This window comes from Caretta caretta, chromosome 1 (assembly GCF_965140235.1).
Source record: "Caretta caretta isolate rCarCar2 chromosome 1, rCarCar1.hap1, whole genome shotgun sequence".
In the NCBI taxonomy this organism is placed as follows: domain Eukaryota; kingdom Metazoa; phylum Chordata; order Testudines; family Cheloniidae; genus Caretta; species Caretta caretta.
Window position 1 is genome coordinate 307255823 of NC_134206.1, and position 21493 is coordinate 307277315.

General features: G+C 44.6%; 1 protein-coding gene across 2 annotated transcripts in view; it reads left to right on the top strand.

Moving 5' to 3' along the window:
- The first annotated feature begins 4106 nt into the window (after positions 1–4106).
- Positions 4107–21493, top strand: part of ST7 (suppression of tumorigenicity 7) — a 234648-nt gene continuing 217261 nt past the window's right edge. The window contains exon 1 of one of the 2 annotated variants that reach the window (XM_048836149.2): positions 4107–4283. In XM_048836149.2, coding sequence (XP_048692106.1) covers positions 4133–4283 — 151 coding nt within the window. In that variant the 5' untranslated portion in view covers positions 4107–4132. The remainder of the gene's footprint in view (positions 4284–21493) is intronic. The other variant, XM_048836152.2, reaches the window with a different exon arrangement.

Genomic DNA, 21493 nt, shown 5'->3' on the forward strand with positions numbered 1-21493 from the left:
TCTCTCCGCACATGCCCCGACGCCCGGCAGAGGTAGCACCGGGCTTCCACCGTGGAAAAGTACACCTGGTAACGGGTCCCCTGGTGGGGGATTAGGAAGGACCCTTCGAGCGCCACTCCATCACACACTGTCGACTGCGGTAAAAGTTGCACTTGCCGGCGGAAGGAAAAAATGTGACGGAGGGTGGCATCTTTGCAGCCCAACAGGAGAGGGCTGATAACAGAAACAGGTTTCCCCAGGGTGGAAAGGGCGGGTAGCAGGGCAGCATTGGGGAGAAAAGGAGGGACGGAGGTCAGGACCAGGCGGACGCCCAGGTCCTCTAGTGGCTCTAAGGGGACAAACACCCCCCCCACACCGCCAGGCCCCTCTCCACCGCTTCCTGGGCGGCAGCCTCCGATGCTAAGAAGAAAACGACCTTCCCGTACATTTTGGAGGCCGCCACAATGGCCGAGGGCCCCACCACCCCCGCCAACGCCCGCACGTAGGTCTCCATGTGGGGCGAGGTGGGCACCAGGAGGCATCGGACACCATGCTTCCTTGTCATGGTGGGAAAGGGGCCCCAGCCACTATTGATTGTGGCGGAGGCGGTGGGCAGGAGAGATGACGAGGCGGCAGGCGGGGGGGCTGCTGCTGCCCGGGCATACGTCCTTGGGGTTGAGGGAGGGACATCCGCAGAGCTGGTGGAGGGGGCAGTGGGGGAGGATGCCGTGGTCGGTGGTGGGGCTGCAGCAGTGGGGGTGGCCCCTGCCATGGAGGGCCTGGTGGTTTTAGTGGGGCCCTTCCCCTTCTTCTTGCCCTGGCCTTTCCCGCCGGCTGCGGGGGCTTCCCTAGAGTCTAGGGAGGCGATGGGCATGGCAGCAGCGGAGGTCACCCCAGTGCCCTCCATTGCCGATGGCCCAGCGGGGGCAGTGGCAGGTGATTAACAGGAGTTGGGGTCAGGTAGAAAGGGACAAGCTGTGGGGTGGACAATGCGGAGGGGGGGGGCACATGAACCACTGTACGCTTGTCCAGAGGGTCCTGTTTGGTTGGCTGGTGCTTCTGGCCCACGCGGTGGAATCAGGGCAAGTAGCTGAGTCCAGAGGCAGATGGCGATTTGTAGATTCCCTGGGTGGTGTTCCTTCGGTGGACGGCTTTTTCTCTGTCTGTTCCGGCCTTTCTTTTTTGTATTCCAGAAATGCTGGAGCAAGTGATAAGAGTTCTCTCGACCGGAGACGGGTCCTCAGACAAACAGCAAGCAGCTGGGTCTGGGTCCTTCCACTTCCCACTGCCGGGGAAGCGGGCCGGCAGGCCCCCCCTCTCTCGGGGCGGGGGTTTCAGCTGGAGCGGCAGCAGCATCCCAGGGCGGGCAGGCGGCGGGGGGCTAACTGTTGGCCAGCACTCTAGCAACAGCAGAGAAAGAAAAAAAAACAACAAAAAGAAAAGAAAGGGGGGAGAGCATCTGGCCCGGTTGGGGGGGGGGGAGCCAAAAGCAGGGGCAAAAAGCAAGGAAAGCCCAGGCCAGAAGGCAGCAGTAAGAGAGCAGGCTAAGTAGGTCCCTTTTCCCTGGGTAAGGTAACAGGGAAGGTTTTTTGTTTTTTTTTTTTTTTTAAGAGACTAACAAATGTATTTGGTGTGACAGGGTCAGGCGAGATGGCTACAGGAGAGTGAAAGAAGGCAGATATATTAGCCCCAGGTTAAGTAAGTCCTTTTTCCCTGGGTAAGGTAACAGAGAAGATTCCAGAACAATCAGAAACCTTCTGGAGACAATTAAGACAGGCTGATTAGAACACCTGCAGCCAATCAAGAAGCTGCTAGAATCAATTAAGGCAGGCTAATCAGGGCACCTGGGTTTTAAAAAGGAGCTCACTTCAGTTTGTGGTGTGCTTGTGAGGAGCTGGGAGCAAGAACACAGACTGTTGGAGGACTGAGGTGCACAAGCATTATCAGACACCAAGAGGAAGGTCCTATGGTGAGGATAAAGAAGGTGTTGGGTGGAGGCCATGGGGAAGTAGCCCAGGGAGTTGTAGCTGTCACACAGCTGTTCCAGGAGTCACTCTAGACAGCTGCATTCCACAGGGCCCTGGGCTGGAACCTGGAGTAGAGGGTGGGCCCGGATTCCCCCTCAAACCTCCCAACTCCTGGTCAGACACAGGAGGAGTTGACCTGGACTGTGGGTTCAGAAAAATGGCCAAGCTGAGGGCTGCCATGAAGCTCCAAGGTGAACAAATACGCCAATAAGCGCAAGACCCACCAAGGTAGAGCAGGACCTTTGTCACAGCAGTTTTATTTGGCCACTGAAGTATTCATAACCTACTGTCTTAAACTTTTCTGTAACCTTTCTATGTGCTGTTGGAGTTGTCACTTTTCACCTATGATGGCCATATTTCAGTGGTATGTACATAAAGTAAACCCTGAGTACAGTTGGTGTATCAGTTTGATTGTAAAATTCTATATGACTATTTCTATTTTGATATTGCCCATATTGTACTAGGCACCGTCCCAACTCCAAGGAAGACATCATCCTAATCCAAAGGCGTTAGTCTAATAAGGCAAGAAATATACAGAGGAAAGAGGGGGAAAATCATAAACACATGCACACTAATATTTCCTAGCTCTTATAATTCAGTGATTCTCAAACTTTAGTACCGGTGATCCCTTTTACATAGCAAGCCTCTGAGTACGACCCCCCCCTTTATAAATTAAAAACACTTTTTAATATATTTAACACCATTATAAATGCTGGATGCAAAGCGGGGTCTGGGGTGGGGGCTGACAGCTTGTGACCTCCCCCATGTAATTACCTCATGACCCTGAGGGGTCCCGACCCCTGGTTTGAGAACCCATCTTATATGTATTACATACATCTTTTTTTAAAAAATAAGAATCATTTATGCCCAACAGTCCCTGCATTCTGCCAGCACTACTAGAAGTAATTTCTTTTGTCAAGCACAAATGTGTCTTAAGGAGAAACCAAATGGATGAGAAATGCACTTTATTAATGTAAACAATTTTATTATTACTGTAGGGTTATGCTTGATCTACACCTTTATAAAAGGTTTCAGAGTAGCAGCCGTGTTAGTCTGTATTCGCAAAAAGAAAAGGAGTTCTTGTGGCATCTCAGAGACTAACCAATTTTGTGAGCTACAGCTTATGTTCAAGTAAATTGGTTAGTCTCTAAGGTGCCAAAAGTATGCTTTTTCTTTTTCTTTTAATGTTATTAATGGGGCTTAAAGATTTAGCAATAGGGCTGTGCAAACAGTTTGCAAAGAACCTAATACCATGTGAAATCCTGGTGGGTTTGGAGCTCAGTTGGATTTGAGAACATCAGCCCAGGCTCTGGAACAATGTGCAAACCCAGGATGTGGTGGTTATTTTTTTTTTTTTTACAACCCCACGTCCTTTCTTAAAGGTACCTCTTCTCCACCTTCAGATGGCAGCAAAAAGGCTGCTACCCTTGCCCCATGCCTCAGTGACTGGGCTAGGGATTTACAGACAACCCATCAACTTTAGCACATAGAATTAGGGAGCCAATGGGATCCCACTGTAACTGTGCTATAGCTTATACTCTCAGAGAAGCTTCCAAAACTCTCTTCCCTTTTGAAAAGGGTTGAACTGTCTGGGTGGGTGAAGGTATCTTCTTTCTTCTCTTCCCCTTCACCCCTCAAAATTTGAGCCTTGGGAGGGCCTTTGCTCTCCCTACCCCTAATCTAGTGTGGAAAGTGGTGGAGGAGAGAAAATCCCTAAAAAGGTTAATTCTTGAGAACTCAGCTTTGTGCAGAATCCAACCACTAAGCCTGCTAGGTTGCCACCAGCACCTGCAAATAGACCCCAGAGGCTGTTCAGTTCATGTGCTTTTTGGTGAAATCAGTTTAATTGGGGTCACCCAGCTGCAGCTGTAAACGGGAGCACTCTAGGCACAGAGAGAAAGACGCAGACCGAGCTGAGGTGGGGCTATTTTGTGTACGTAGGGTTTTTAAAAATATTTTCTTCATTATTTTGCGGCTGGAAGAGATGCCTGTATGGAAACCTTAAGGGAGGGGAGAAGTCTACTTTGGGAGGCATGAATCATCCCATAAATACACACTGAGAGGTTGTGGCAGCAGAGAGCAGGGTTGGCTTTTTTTTTTTTTTCTTCTTCTTCTTCTTCAAAAACATGGCTGAAGCTGGGACAGGCTTTCTGGAGCAGCTCAAGTCCTGCATCGTCTGGTCGTGGACTTATCTCTGGACCCTGTGGTTCTTCATCATGCTTTTCCTAGTCTACATCCTGAGGGTGCCTTTGAAGATCAATGACAATCTAACCACAGGTAAACCACATTCTCCTCGGAAACCTCGCGGGCGCTTTCCCGCAGTCCCCCCACCTCCCTTCCCCAAGTTAGTGCAACTTGTGCGGGAGAGAGGGACACGTCTGCAGGCAGAGCCCGTCCGCGAGCCGCGCAGGGGGCTCTCTGCAGCGCTGAGGAGCTGCAGGGCTGGGCAGGGGGATTACACTGGAAAGTTGAACTCGCCCCAGTTCAGACTCCTGATCTCCCTTTGCAGCCTGGCACACAAGCCCTGGATTCCCCCTCCTCCCCCCCTCGCCTGTTGCAGGCTCCTCAGGTGCCCGCTGGCGGCTGGAACTGGAGGGGGGGGAAATGGGCTGCCTGCAGCTGGCTGCTCCCCTGCCTAGGCCAGGCGGGAGAGACGCGGGGCAGCCCTCGCTCTGCGTCTGTGCACGGAGCAGAGGCAGTTTATTGCCCTGCTCCGCCCGCCACGACCGGGTTACTGCAGCTGGCTGAGAACCGAGGAGAAGAAGGTGCTTCCCCCCGCCCCCGGGGTTCAGAATAGCCCCCCAGGCAGCGCTGCCTCCGGAAGCCACAGGGCTGCCTGCACGCCCCGGGCAAGCCCCCTGCCCCGCGTCGGCGGGCAGCTGCAGCCCGCGTCTCCCGTCCCTGCGGCGGCTCCTCTCCGCCAGGGGCCGGCAAGCGCTCGCTGCCCGCAGCGGGTGGGGGTGCGCGGTACGGTGCCATGCCGTGTGCGCCTGGGGCTGCCCGCGGGGGCGTGGGAGTGTCCGCCAGCGGTGCACAGCTGGGGAATAGCCCCGGGCCGGAGGGCAGAGCCAAGCTTGCCTTGAGGATAAGGACTGTCCTCTCTAAACAGGGCCAGCCGGGGTCCCTCTCTGGGCACAGGTTGCTCTGTGTGTGTGTGTCAGGGGCATGGCTAGGTGCTTATGGGGCTGCCTCTCCCATGAGGAGATATTTATTCAAACCTGAGGTTTTGCCCTGGAGAAGTGCAACAGCGCGGAGGGTTGCCTCTTGCCAGGAGGGTGCTGCTTTTAGCAACTGGCTGCCGTAAGTGAGGCTCAGCGAGAGTCCCCTTCCCTAAACATTGCAGTGTCGTGCACTTGGGAGCCGCACAGCTCAGGGCTAATGCCCTCCTAAAGGCACTTTTAAAAATAAACTCGAAATCAGGTGCTCAAGCTGCTAAACATTGCAGATCCTGTTATGAAACATCCTGTTACAAGACTCAAATGGTTTGATAAACCAGAACACAGTTCTAATCATGGTGGTTTTCCTAATGTTTTGTTAAAGAAATTCTTGGCTGTGGTGAGGCGATTTGGTTTAGCAGAGGCAAGAGTTTGGCCTGGTGGCTGATACAGCGCAAGGTTCAACGTTAGCGTGAGTGGTGTGGTATATATGAATCCTTAGTGGCATCTGCTTCCTGCCCGCCAACCAGCAGTTCGTCCCCCAGATCCTGTGTGAATTGGGAGATTGCTCCCAGAATATGGGGCATTGTGAAATATGAGGAAAAATCAAAAGTGAGCATTCGAGACAAATGGGGCTGTGTAAGTGACATAAGACTTAAGTGGCTACTGTAGCACTGCAATAAGTTTAGCCATAATTTTAGAAAATCTTGTAAAGCATATCATATAACCTTCATTACTAAGGAAGTCCAAAACTGTAACAATACGGCCCTATTAAATGTGTTAAAACGATAACCTCCATGGCTTACAATAGTATAAATGTATTTGAAAAATTGACCTAATAAAATAAGTGTTATAACATACACTAGTGCCTGACCCAGTGCCTGGGTGAGACTGGGGCATGGATGAGAGCTAGTTGGCTGAAACTCAGTGTAGAGTTGCTGGTAGTTTGAGGGAAGCAACTAGAAGCTATAGTGAGGATTTGATCCACCCTTTGTCTTGATAATATGTGTCCACTTTTCGCAGTCTGGGGTCTTGGATCTTGGGTCTCCAGTTGCTGTTCAATTGTCATCTAATAACAATTTTGTGGACAGCGTTTTTTCCTTTTTTGGCTGGCGAGGAAATTGCATTCATTTCTTTCACATGTGAACCTTGGTTACTGTGATCCATCCCTTTCCCACTTTAAAATTAGATTATTCTAAAGCTACACTTTAAGTCAATCCAGAAACTGAAGCTGGTGCAGAATGTGGTAGTCCGTTTATTAGGTCATGCAAGCTGCGAGCACACCACCAGTGGTCCATGATCAGCATGGGCTGCTTGGTGGAGTTTAAAGTGCTGGTTTATAGAGGCAAAATGGCCAGGGATTTACCTACTTGAGAGAGAGTTATTCTCCCCATGCCATATTGCTACATTTCCTATAAGTGAATGTATCTGAGCTGAAAACCCCGAAGTATAAGGCCTGGTCTACACTAGGGGAGGGGATCGATCTAAGATACGTCGACTTCAGCTGCACTATTCTCGTAGCTGAAGTTGCGTATATTAGATCGACTTAGAATCACTTACTTCGAGTCCTTGCGGTGCGGGATCGCCGGCCGCTGCTCCCTTGTTGACTCCGCTTCTGCCTCTCGCCCTGGTGGAGTTCCGGAGTCGACAGCAGAGCGATTGGGGATCGATTTATCACGTCTACACTAACACGATAAATCGATCCCCGATAGATCGATCACTACCCGCCGATCTGGCGGGTAGTGTAGACGTGGTCTTAGAGTGGGAGTTCTGGCAGAGCATTCATCATGAGAGGCCCTCCACTTTGCAGCCTACTATCTTTCCTATTTCTTCTTCATCTCATCATCATTGAATTGGTTGAACTAATGGGCATGCTGCAAGGCCTGTTTGTTTACCCAGGTTGCTGAGGAGGGTATAATGGTGGCTGATATGTTGGAGGGATGAGGCTGTTGGTTGGGCTTGATTTGCTGTAGTTGGTTATTTTATTCTTTTGGTTTTGAAGTGAGAAACAACTGTTGATTTTACTTTTTATTTGATTGTATTTTTAATTTTTGGCAAAGGTGCCTGAGGCCCTGGATAGTCTCTTTTTAATGTATATTTGTTATAAATCAAAATACATTAAAATGTATAGTGTCAACAGTGTGCTAGGAATTCACTGATATGGTCTCTGCTTTGAAGAGCTTACAGTCCTTGAAGAATCAGGTCTAAGATGTAATGAGAAGCAGTCTGATTGAATGATATTTTACATATAGCAGGTTAGTTTTATTCTTTTGATTGGACTTGTTGCGGGGGTGGGGGAGTGGTAGGAAGGTTCTAACCTTTTATTTAACTTTCCTCCCCACTCTGTGACTGTGGAGAAGTCACAGACAATAACTCATGAGGTGGAAGTGTGCTCAACCTGACATCTAGAGGGCAGGTCACAATGTCTGGCCTCCCTTGGTGCAGACCACATCCTCTGGTTATGGAACCTGGGCATCAGGCTCCGACGTCTGCATTACAAGAGAGTTCTAACTTCCCACCACCTCTCTAGGATGGACTTAAGGGTATAGCTAGAGAAAATCTTTTAAGGGCTAAATTGAGAGTTTACTCTCAGTTCATAGGCAAGGAGCACTGAGTAGCTGTGCTGCTCCAAGAGCAGACTGAGTCACAATTCCACCCCTGGCTCCCTCTTAACTCCCTCCCAGAGCAATCTGTTACTGTCCTATGCCAATTTACTTCCCTGCTTTGCTAAGATATGCTGGCCAGTGGCATACTGGAGAGGCAGAGTCAAGGCTCTGCTGGTTTCTTGCACCTATCGACCTGCTTCCTACCTGCCTCTATGGCAGGGGGTATAGTGGCTCCCTGGAGACCACTTTATCCCCCTCTCCACACTGACCCACAGCCTATTCAGGGGACTATAGGGGGCATCTTATGGTGCATTGTGATCTTGCTCTAAGTGAAAAATATTACATTATTTTAGAAAATAGCAAAACCCTCTTAAAGTGTTTTGTTTTTGTTTTTATTTTAAGAAAAGACATATTTGATTAGATTGAAAGCTCTTTGGGATGGGGACTGTCTTTTGGTTATATGCGGGCACATAGCTGCTACCACTGTACAAAAAATAACATATACATTTGATGTAAAAAAGTGCTATTTTTTCTGTACTACTCTTTAGAAGAACTTGGGCTATTGGGTACCCAGGCATAGATGCAGAGCCTTGCACCTCTTTCTAATTCACTGGCCTAAATCAATAGCGGCCAAAAGCCGTTAACTTCTAATGGAAGGCTCGTCTCAGGCAGCCTTGCGGCTGATATTGTCAAGAATTGAATGGTTCTAGAGACTGACCAGTCCTCTGTTCCAGAGAGATGGCTCCTAGTTGGAATTGAGTCCAAGTGGTTGGGCAACATTGGGAAGCTTTCCTCTACTTCCCATGCTGTACATATTCTGTGGATAAACAGGAAACTTCCGTTCCAGGGCTGTCAATCCTTAACCCGTGGATCATATGAATAATTGGTGGCATATTCAGGGATTGGGGCATGGGGGTGATCAAAAGGAAAATATATTTATGAAAAATTCATAGTTTATTTGAGAGAAGCAGACTGGGCACTGTGGCAAGGGTGAAATCCTTGGCTTGATGTAAATTGTACAAACAGAAATAAAGTGTGTGTGTGTGTGTGTGTGTGTATATATATGGCCTCTTAGCACTTTTTATAAAGCAGGCCTCGGGCAAAGATTAGAAACCAGGTCATTCTTCTGAATGAAACTGAGAAGTAAAAGATAGCAGAAAGGTTTCTAGAAGATCATCATTGTAGCAGAGGGCTCCCTGCCCATACTATTAAGCCTGGTATATACCCAAAATCCCATTAGTTTACTGAACCAGCAGTAATTTACATAGTGTTAGCCAGTCTGAACTGGGGAGTTTTACCCATGTTAAAGATAAAGCTGTATCTTTTTCCCCTTCAACTCCAGCTGTAACTCATTTATTTTTCCTGCATTTGAGGAAGGTAGTTGTCTCCTCAAAAGCTGTAATACCAGGCAACAGCTTTTTGGGGAGTAGAAAGTGTGAGATATGCAAAACCGTTCCCTCTGGGAAGCTGAGAATATTATCTCCACAGTGTTTGCCAGCCCCATTTGGTTTGAGAAGGAAATACATTGAGATCTGACTTGATCCTAGGACTCCTACCTGCACACAGTAGATTCAAAGCACTACAGACTTCACATCATGGTGGACAGTAAACAGGATTTAAAAAACATTAAGACCTCAGGCAGATCAACATGCATGCAGTTTGTTTTTTGGACACTTGCAAGATATTATTCTTTTATTCTTGTTTATGTATTTACAATGTTGGCAGAATTTGATTTTTATTTATTTTATAATTTCAACTGATAATACTGATTGTTAAGCATTTTTTGTTTGTTTTGAAAGTTCACAGTTGCACAAAATTATGGGGTTTAAGCATTTATTTTTAGAAATTTTTACAGCTGTAAGTTTCCATAGTTGTGGGAAGTTGTATGGGGATCAGGCAACGGGGTGTGAGACAATAATTGTTAAAGCTTTATAACCATGAAAACTTAAATTTTTAACATCACATGTCTAAATATACAAAGTAAATATCCTTAAATTGAATTCTAATCTGCTCTCAAACCACATTTTTCTTCTTTGCCGATCTAAAATTTTAATTATTCATAGAAATATTTTTTTCATCAGTTTGTGTAAGGTAAAATCAACATTTACTAATAAAAATCTAATCCTCCCAAACCTACAGTGATAATATGTATAAGACCGACTGTACTATCTAGCAGTACCCAGCAGATATGTTTAAACACTTTTTGTAGCATCTTCTCCATTTCAGAAAACTGTGGAATCCATATGAGAACTAATCAAATGCGTGTTGCTTCTACTTTTTTTTTTTTCCCCTGGGATTGAAGTATCTCATTCACTGTTCTGCTATTTCAGTTGAAATACATTATTATAGCAGCGTTCAGATGAGTCATCATGTTTTTCACTGAAATGACCCAGACGCAACTGATGTGCCAGTATGAAGGCTAAAAATGGGAAAAGCCTTTCACAGCTGTGGCTTTTAAGGCAAACAAGCAACTCCTAAACTTTGCAATGAAAATTAGTTACAGTAGGAGAACAAAAAGAAAAGGAGGACTTGTGGCACCTTAGAGACTAACAAATTTATTTGAGCATAAGCTTTCGTGAGCTACAGCTCACTTCATCGGATGCATTCAGTAGGAGAACAGTATACAAAATGTGGCTTTTATACTTTATCTGTCCCCATATAGTACCACACAGCATTCTGATTAGAATATTAGCACAATACAGTCTCAGTAAAGTGTATGTTAAATAGATTAAAAACTGGCTAATTTGCGGATCTCAAAATGTAGTCAGTTGTCAATGGGGAACCATCATCAAATGGGAGTACTAGATTGGTACTAGACCTGATACTATTTTCCTCATTTTCATCAGTGATCTGAAAGTAAATATGAAAACACTTAGCATACTGGGCCCATATAGGAAAAAAATTCAAGACATGCCTCCAGTATGGAAGACTGTACTCTGGGAAGCAGTGACTCTAAAAAAAGAATTTATGGGTCATAGTGGACAAGCAACTCAATATGAGTTCCCAATGCAAAGCTGTGGCAAAATGGGCTAATGTGATGCTTTGATGGGTAAATGGGAGTAGGGAGGTGATTTTATCATTTTACCTCTATATACAGCATTGGTGAGTCTGATAATAGACTACTGTGTCCGCTGTTCCAGTGTCCACAGTTTAAAAAGAATGTTGAAAAATTGGAGAAGGCACAGAAAACAGCCATAAAATGATTCAAGGGCTGGAGAATATACCTGTCAGTGAGAGACTTAGAGAGCTCAGTTTGTTTAGTTGATCAAACAGAAAACTGAGAAGTGACTTGATTACAGTGTATAAATTCTTCTAAGTGGAGAATATACTGAATACTAAAGAGCTCTTTAATCTCCGGGACAAAGGCATAGCAAGAACTCATGGCAGAAAGCTGAAGTCAGACACATTCAAACTGGAAAATAAGGTGTACGTGTTTAAGAGTGAAGGTGATTAAGCCAGTGGTTCCCAAATTTTTCAGGGTCGCACCCCTCCATACCCCTGTCCATTTCCCGGGGTATGGGGGGGATGCAGATAGAGATAAAGGGGACAAGGCTGGGGGTGGGTCTGGAGTCAGGAGCAGAGTCCTGGCTGGGGCTGGGAGAAGGGCCAGAGCAGAGCTGGGGGCGGAGCAGGCCTGGGTGGCGCTCCCTTCCCACCCCTCATAGGGGGGCTGGCCTGGGCTCTGCTGCGCCTCCCTGAATGTTCCTCCATGCCCTCCTAGAGGGATGCGCCCCACAGTTTGGGGGGATTAAGCACTGAAACAGACCATGAAGGAAAGTGACGGATTCTCCGTCTTTTGATGTTTTCAAATCGGGACCGGATGCCTTTCTGAAAGATATGCTTTAATGAAAGACAAGTTATTGGGCTCAATCCCGGGGTAACTTGATGAAATGTAATGATCTGTGATATACAGGAGGTCAGACTAGGTGATCTAATGGTCCCTTCTGGCTTTAAACTATGAATTTATGAATATGGAGTGTGATATTATTTTCCTTTTGATGTGTATATATTAGTACTCTTACCATTCTGTGGCTCTGTTGGGGCTGGCAATGCTGGTTAGTCTTGTTTTATATTAGTAGGGAGCGCAATCTATGAATCCATGTAAGGCCTGATAGTCCTCTCAGTTACACCATTTTTACATCAGTGCAACTCTAGTATCTTTAGTGGAGTTACTTCTTACAGTGGGAGTCAGGCCCATGATATAACACTACACCCATTCCATTTGATCTCAGTAAAATTTAAAAAACAAAATGCCAAAGTTAATTTTTAAATTAATCAACAATAACCTTTGAACTACTGTAACCATGACATCCTTTTAACCAGGAAACAGTACAGCATATTCAGGCTGGAATACTAAAATAAAACAAGAATTTAAATAAGGAATGTGATGTCTTAGTCCAAAATAAATAGAATACACTTGATTATTTTTATAAATAGTTTCCCTTCAAGTCAGCAGCTAGAGTCAACATCAGTGTGAATTGGATTAGAACACGCCTTTTATACAAATATACAACTTGTTTTTTTTTCCCCCTGCGATAACAGTTCTGCCCTGTATTCCTTTTCTGAAATAAATAGTGTTTAACTTTTGAGACTCAGTTGCTGATTACTGTGTATTTCCTTTTGAGGGTAAAAGAAAGATTTAATTACTAGGGCATTAAACATCATTTGTTGCATTTGGCTTGTGACAGGACAGATAAGCAGATTCATCAGAGGCTTTTGTGAGTCACTGAAAGTAGAGAAGTTTAGAGATCTGACTTCCTACAAATGGTCATAACTATAGAGATTTTTCAATATCAATTGTTCCACCTCCCTATTAATCTAATGTTTTGTCTGCATCTTATTACTGGGTACCTATCTCCATCCTAGCTGACTGGAGAAAAAAACTCTAACCAGTGGAGACCACTGTTACCCAGTTCAGCATTCAGCCACGAGAATGTGCCATAATCCCTGGCATACAGGGAAAAGGAAATTGTATCCTTGTGAGGTCAGAGGGAACCAGGCTCATGGGAGGGAGACAGAAGATGCCTGTATGCAGCAGGCCAGACGCTGCAGCCTGGGAGGAAAGGTCAGGCTGCCTAGACAACTGGGTTAGGAATTGCTAAGTAATTTGCATTGGGTTTTTGCAGCCTTTGATTCTGGCAGCATACACGGAATCTGAATATTCATAGGATTCCATCGAAGGCAACAACCTAATGCTTGGAGCACCAGACATCTGGAGGGAACAGGTCTATCTCAACACTTATTGCAACACCCTGCAGTATATGAGTTGGCTACAGAAGGGTTAAAAAACAACAATAATAAAAATCCTGTCATGAGAATTATCCCATATTTGGGCCAGATTCAGCAATCAGAGCACTAGCCTGGGACTTGGAAACCACAGCTTTGATAGAGACTTCCTGTGTGCGCTTAGGGAAATCACTTAGGGTAGAGTTCTGCCCCATTGAAGTCAATGGGAGTATTCCCACTGACTTCAGTGTGGGGCTAGGATTTCAGCTTCTATATATGTCTTCACTGCAGAGTTGACTCAGACTCTTATTCAGGTGTCCCTAACCCCTCTCACCTGAGTTTGGTGGTGCTTTCAGCCTGGGCTATCTGTCCCAGCAGGTTAGAACCTCAGTCCCTGGAAAAATCATGGAGCAGGTCCTCAAAGAATCAATCTTGAAGCACTTGCATGAGAGGAAAGTGATCAGGAACAGCCAGCATGGATTCACCAAGGGAAGGTCATGCCTGACTAATCTAATCGCCTTCTATGATGAGATTACTGGTTCTGTGGATGAAGGGAATGCAGTGGATGTATTGTTTCTTGACTTTAGCAAAGCTTTTGACACGGTCTCCCACAGTATTCTTGTCAGCAAGTTAAGGAAGTATGGGCTGGAAGAATGCACTATAAGGTGGGTAGAAAGCTGGCTAGATTGTCGGGCTCAACGGGTAGTGATCAATGGCTCCATGTCTAGTTGGCAGCCGGTGTCAAGTGGAGTGCCCCAAGGGTCAGTCCTGGGGCCGGTTTTGTTCAATATCTTCATAAATGATCTGGAGGATGGTGTGGATTGCACTCTCAGCAAATTTGCGGATGATACTAAACTGGGAGGAGTGGTAGATACGCTGGAGGGGAGGGATAGGATACAGAAGGACCTAGACAAATTGGAGGATTGGGCCAAAAGAAATCTGATGAGGTTCAATAAGGATAAGTGCAGGGTCCTGCACTTAGGATGGAAGAATCCAATGCACCGCTACAGACTAGGGACCGAATGGCTAGGCAGCAGTTCTGCGGAAAAGGACCTAGGGGTGACAGTGGACGAGAAGCTGGATATGAGTCAGCAGTGTGCCCTTGTTGCCAAGAAGGCCAATGGCATTTTGGGATGTATAAGTAGGGGCATAGCGAGCAGATCGAGGGACGTGATCGTTCCCCTCTATTCGACATTGGTGAGGCCTCATCTGGAGTACTGTGTCCAGTTTTGGGCCCCACACTACAAGAAGGATGTGGATAAATTGGAGAGAGTCCAGCAAAGGGCAACAAAAATGATTAGGGGTCTAGAACACATGAGTTATGAGGAGAGGCTGAGGGAGCTGGGATTGTTTAGCCTGCAGAAGAGAAGAATGAGGGGGGATTTGATAGCTGCTTTCAACTACCTGAAAGGGGGTTCCAAAGAGGATGGCTCTAGACTGTTCTTAATGGTAGCAGATGACAGAACGAGGAGTAATGGTCTCAAGCTGCAGTGGGGGAGGTTTAGATTGGATATTAGGAAAAACTTTTTCACTAAGAGGGTGGTGAAACACTGGAATGCGTTACCTAGGGAGGTGGTAGAATCTCCTTCCTTAGAGGTTTTTAAGGTCAGGCTTGACAAAGCCCTGGCTGGGATGATTTAACTGGGAATTGGTCCTGCTTCAAGCAGGGGGTTGGACTAGATGACCTTCTGGGGTCCCTTCCAACCCTGATATTCTATGATTCTAACCTGGGTTCTGCTTTAAGTCAGGCGGGTAACCCACCCACTTTGCAGTGAGGATTCAGGCTAACTCACTTGAGTGCTGACAGTCTTCCAATGCTTGTCCAGAAGAATAGGCAGGCTCTCCCACAATTCACTGAGTGAGAATCAAAGAGTGACTCCTCTTGCAGGAGTGCAAAGAATGATGGGATATGCCCCCAGTAGTGCTAGTAACACATGCAGGGGAGTGCAGCACCAGTGAGGACTCAGTAATTTGAGTAGGGCTTTCCAGAGTGTCCCCCTTCCCCACCCCCTACCCCCGGGCTCGGCTAACCTGCATGTTTGGAGCCAGGTTCCAATCACCCAGGCTAAGTTTGCAGTGAACACATAATCTAAAATGTTCAGTGCCTCAGTTCTCCATCTGTGAAATGGGGATAAGGGTACTTCCCTATATCACAGGGGTGTCGTAAGGAAAAATACACAGAGTGAGGCACACAGACACTACAGTGATGGGGTCCCCCTAAGATAGATTCATTGGTATGTTCAGCTATATGCAAGGCTCTGGTTGAGCAGCTGGAGCATACCAGTGAATCTAATCCTTTAAGTCTTCATGTTAAGCAATAAATCCATTTAAGAAAACAAATAGTCTGATTTTTATAAGCGGTAACATTGTGGGAGATGCATGTGGGCAAAATGGAGCCCTCCCCACAATTTCTGAAAGCAAGAATATACTGATTTTGGGGGCATTGTTTGTGAGTGAAAAATGGTAGTTTCTAATCTCTGCCTCCCAGATTTATAGACAACAAAAGAAGGGTTAGCATAGCACAACACATAGTGGGTACCCAAATGGGTTGACCCGAAGAAGAACTGTGTGTAGCTCAAAATCTGTTTGTTTTTTCACCAGTAGAAATTGGTCCAATAAAAGATACTCCTTCACCCACTTGTCACCCAGTAATCAGTCATATTATACAAGACTACAAGGTATAGTAGAAAATTTAATTTATATCTACTCCTAAAACTACCTTAAACTAGTGGCCACTTCATGTCATCTACTGTGGGTAGGGTTGCCACTTTTGGTTGAATGTATTCCTGCAGATTTCATTACATGACATAATCTTTAATTCAAGATTAATCTTTAATTCCTGGAGACTCCAGGCCAATCCTGGAGGCTTGGCAACCCTAACTGTGGGGTGTTTGGGGCCCTGGGATCTACATAAGTGAAGATCTAGGGTGACATCCTGATTCTATTGAAGTCTGGAGATTTTGCTATTAATGTAAATGGGACCAGGATTTCGCTCTTAGGGAGCTCTTCAACTAGTCCAAGAATGATTCCCTCCAGGCAGTGTTTTTTCTGAACGGTCATGGAGCCCATTGCCAAGTGTGTGTGGGGGGGGGGAGGGGAGAGGGGGAAGAGGTGAAGGACAGCAAAAACTACTCTGCCCCTAGTACCTTCATGAGGGGTAAGGCAAGGTTTTAGTGGTGTAGAAGGCCATCAGCTCTTGATTCGAATTAATTTCAAAATATGTTATCTCAGACTGCATCAAAAAGGTTTCAGAGGAACAGCCGTACTCCTTTTCTTTTTGCATCAAAAAGGTGTCTTGAATGTGTGGACAGAGTGATTGTTCCTGCTCATTCCGGTTCAAGACAATTAATAATTAGAATCTGAAACTATTAGTTTGAAAAAGTACAAGGGAAAGGACTTTCGGTTTTGTATAACTTAAAAAAAAATGGAAAGTGAGCAGCCTGTTTTTCTTTGGGGAGGATTGGGGGCTTTTGTTTCTATATTGACCAGATAGTCGGTAATAACTTAGCCCAGTTTCAAAGCCTACTTTCTTTTATGGTCCTGATTTCATAATATTGTTTGTGTGAATTATGTAAATGTACATATTACAACAACAAATCTCGGGTGAAATCCTGATACCATTAAAGTCAATGGCAGAACTCCTATTGATTTCAGTGGGGCCAGATTTCACCCCAACAATGCAATGGTTTTTAATTTTTTTTTTTTAAATTTGAATTGCTTAATGTAAAGAGTTAACGATAGCTAAGGCTCCATGTTTGTCACGGAAGTCATGGATTCCGTGACTTCTGCAGAGGCTGGTGTACCTGGCCTGGGCCTGCTTGGGCAGCCCCTGGGTCAGGCGTACCAGCCGCTGCTGGGGCAGTCTCGAGCCCCCCTGCCATAGGCGTTTGGGTGTGGGGGGGCTCATGGCTGGGGGTTGGGGTGCAGGGCAGCGCTTTCCTGCGGGGGGCAGTGCTCCATGGCTGGGGTGCGGGGCAGCGCTTACCTGCGGGGGGCAGTGCTCCCCGGAAGGGAGACAGCAACTTCCCCTCCCTCGGCTCCTAGCTCCAATGCTGCCTCCGCCCACAGGCACCGCCCCTACAGCTCCCATTGGCCTCGATTCCCAGCCAATGGGAGCTACAGAACTGGGACTTAGGGTGGAGCAGAGGCAGCACGTGGGGCCTGGAGCTGGGTTCCCCGCTTGCCTGGAGCTGGGTAGGGAGCCTGCCCCCGCACCCTCCCAGCACCCACGGTGCTCCCCCGGGCCACCCTCCTGAGTCGCCCCTCTCCCCCAAGTTTTAGTCGGGGTATACAGTAAAAGTCATGGACAGGTCACAGGTCATGAATTTTTGTTTACTGCCCATGACCTGTCCATGACTTTTACTAAAATTGCCTGTGACTAAAATGTAGCCTTAATGATAGCACCACTTTAACTATATCAGTTTTAATCCTGCATAGAGATTTTATTTTAAAACAAGAAATCTAATAATTTTTTATTTAGATTTTATTTGTGATCTTGGCTCAATTTTTTTGCAGATTGCATCTGATAGTACATGCGGCTAGTTTTGAACAACACTATTAATTACTTTTCTTTAATTTTGTTGTTTGTAATATTTTTATTAAAATGGAAATTTTTCTTTTTAAATAAACACTGATTTTATTTTTTTTCTTCATTTCTAATGAATCTGAAACAAACCTCTTTTTGTTTATTGTTCACCACCATCTTCGATTATGTCAGTTACAGCTCTGGACAGTGTTAGCTGTGACGTAGAGCCTGTAAGCAATGTTTGCATATTAGGTGTTTTTGTTTGCTTGTCTTTGTCCTGCAAAAATGGTGGCGATTTGGATTGTTAATATTAAATTTAGATTAAGATTCAAGTGGATACTGCACACCAGATTTTAACAGTTTTAAGGTATGTAAAATTTTGGGCGTGATCTGTTTGGAAAGTGCCCTTTTAAGCTTTAAAAGAGAGACAATTACTTGCAGAAATGTAGCATACTATTTGCAACATAGATTTCTGTTTCAAAGACTTCAGATTAGGGCTACCTTAAAAGAAAAAGAAGAATGAAAATTAAAATTTGTCGCCTGATAAGTGGAGCATGTAGTGGTATAGTAGAAGACTTCTGACCTAGAAATTTAAATATTTCCTTTCAGAGTGAGTTAGTTTGTTTTTGTTTTAACTCAGGGATATGGTTTTCAGTTATTTGGCAAAAAACTCTCAAATGAAAGCAGCTGTTAATGAAGTTCCAATCTAATGCAGAGATAGCAAAAATATTTTAAGGTGTTTTAAAAACTGGCTTTTTTCCAGAGGGGTTGTAATACACTGAACTGCCAATATTTCAGAGGAAACATGCAAACCAGGCTATTTGAAGCTCTGCATGATAAAATCTTGAACAAAAGTACTCTGGACTCGTCCTGACTGATGTACAAATGCTGAATTATACTGTAAGCTCTTAACTAAACTGCAAGATCATCTGGGCAGGGACCTTGGTTAAAATTTGCAGAATTGCCTAAACCCCATTTTCAGAGCTGACTTAGGCACATTGGACCATATGTAAAAGGTATTTAGGCACTTAAAGATGCAGATAGGTGCCCAGTAAGATTTTCAAAAGCTTCTATGCACCTAACTCCCATGTCTCTGAAAATTCCACAAGGTGCCTATCTGTTTCTTGAGGTGCCTACATATTTTTGATTCTCAGTGGGACCTAGGCTCCTAAGTGTTTAAGTCAGTTTTGAAAATGAAAGAGACTCCTAAGTCATGTAGGTGCTTCTGAAAAGTTTACTCTTTATCTTCTGGTAGATGTTTAAAAACTGAATATGGCCTTATTTGCATAGATAAAAGAAAAGTAATAGCTTTGCATAAATCAATCCAGTAAGTTTGCATATACAGAAGAAAAAGTAGCTAACACTGCCCATTTACAGTGAATATTCAGGAAAGTCCTTGAACAAATAAGTATACATAATTCCAAACAAAAGCACTATATATTAAACAAACTAGCAAAAAGGGCTAACATGATACTTGAATGCATTAATACGAATATTAGTAGGAACAGGAGTAGGTAGCTAATATCACTTCTGCATACAGCACTGGTGAGGTCAGTCCTGGAATACTGTGTTCTGGTGTCCACACTTTAAAAGGGATGTTGAAAAGTTGGAGAGGGTACATAGAAGAGCCATGAAAATGATTCAAGGTTTGGAAAACAGACCGTACAAAGACTAATGGAGCTCAATCTATTTAGCTAATCAAATAAATGGTTAAGAGGCAACTTGACCACAGTTTATAATTACCTACACAGGGAGACAATATCCAATAGCAGAGGGTTCTTTAATCTAGCAGGCAAAGGCATAACCAGAACCAATAGCTGGAAGTTGAAGACAGCAAAGTTCAAACTGGAAATAAGGCTCACACTTTTTAACCGTGAACATAATCAGCTGTTGGAACCAATCACCAAAGGATGTGGGAAACTCTCCAGCCCTTGGAGTCTTTAAATCATGATTGGCTCTCTCTCTGGAACATATGCTGCAGTTCAACCACAAGTTGTTGGGCTGGAGTTAGGAATCATCGAGTTGAAATACGGCCTGTGTTATGCAGATGGTGAGACTAGACTATCATTATTTTTGGCCTTAATATCTCTGAGTTTATGCAACATTAAGGCCCTGACCAGGCAGGCACTTATGAACATGCTTAACTCGAGTGCAAGTTATGTCACTGATTCTAATACCACATGCTTAAAACTGAGCGCTTCTATAAGAGTTTACAGGATTGGGGCCTCAGGTTACAGAATGATTTGAGGGATGGAGAAAATGCCATACTTAATGAGCTCAATCTGTTTCATTTATCACAAGATGGAGAAGTGACTTGATTTCAGGGCATAAATACTTTCAAATGGAAAAAATACTGGTTACTAGAGGGCTCTTTAATCTAGCAGATTAAGGCATAACAGGAACCAATGGCTGGAAGCTGAAGCCAGAAAAATTCAAATAAGAAATAAGGCACATATTTTTAATGATGAGGGTGATTCACCATTGGAACACACCACCAGGGGTAGTGGTGGATTCTCCATCTCTTAAAGTCTTCAAATCAAGACTGGATGCCTTTCTGAAAGATACGTGTTAGCCAAACACAAGTCATGCTTTCGTGAAACTTAAGTTACTGGGCTCAGTACAGGGTAACTGGGGGGAAATTTGACATGAAATTGTGGCATGCAAGAATGATGAGCTAATGATTCCTTTTGGCCTTAAACTATATGAACACGAAGTAATTCAAAGTAAAACAACGACAAAGTTACGGTAGCCTGCGCACCAATCACAGCCTTGAGGTTGCTACTGTGGGTGACAAGAAAAAAGTTAACTTTATTCGAAAGAGATTTTCAGATGTAACTATTTAAATCCCAACTCCAAGCATCTGCCAATACCTTTCATGCAACTGAGAGCTATATGGGAGGTATTTACTATGTGCAGTAGATTTCTAGCCAAACCAGAATACTGAAGGCAATGGTCAGAAATATCACTTGGCTAACACCCATTTGGAAACATTGCAGAAATGGAAGCATAGAGAAATGAAGGCTGTGGTCCTGCAAATGTTTGTACATCTGTTTGACTTTACACACAAGTCAATGGGATTAAGTTAAAATTAAGAATGTGCATGAGTATTTGCAGGAGTGGAGTTTAAATAATTTGCAGGATTGGGGAAACCTGTAGCATAGAACCCAGATCTCTTGAGTCCCGAGACAATCTTTTCCTACATTTTTCTGCTTGCCACCTCTAACACCTGTTGTCTTCTCAAAGGGGTTTGAGTATTTGACGAATTTTGATGAAAATGTAGCGTGATTTCTCTAGCCAAGCTATGAGCTGCTTGTGGAATATTATTACTCTGTTATTTGTTAGTGTACTTTTGAAGCCCTCTTCCACCTGTTTTTAAATTAGCTCTCTGTGGCATTGGAGGCCTCCATTGAAAGATTGTATTATAAGCTCTAGCTTGTCTTCTCATGTCTGTAAAGTGCCATGTGCACCAATGGTGCTGAATAAATACTAATGAACTACTGTTGCATTGTAAATTACCAGCAGAGACTAATTGGATGTTTTGTTTTGTTTTGTTTCTTGGTACAGTATTGCAGAAGGACATCCATTTTTAACATGGAAAAAATGTTTAAGCTTAAACAAGGGTAATGAATTTAATGGGAACAGTGTCACACTTTCAAAAGACAGAACTAACAAGTTGTTACTGTTAAGCCTGAGGAAAGGATAAAAATTCAAAGTCCGAATCAAAACGGGCCAGCTGCTAAGAGAAAACAAAGATTTATTATTGCTTCGTTTAAAGTGAAGATTTATCACTATGGTCTATTCAATGCTTAAGTGATTAAGTGCATTTAAATATAGCAATTAAAAGATTAAGAGTAACAGGGGAAAAATGAAATTGTTTATAGTTGTCATAAGCAAGATTCCTTTTCTGCAAAGCTTTGCCAACTGCTACCATGCAATGTTGTAATTTCCAGCTCACTTTCTAGAAGTAAACTTGGC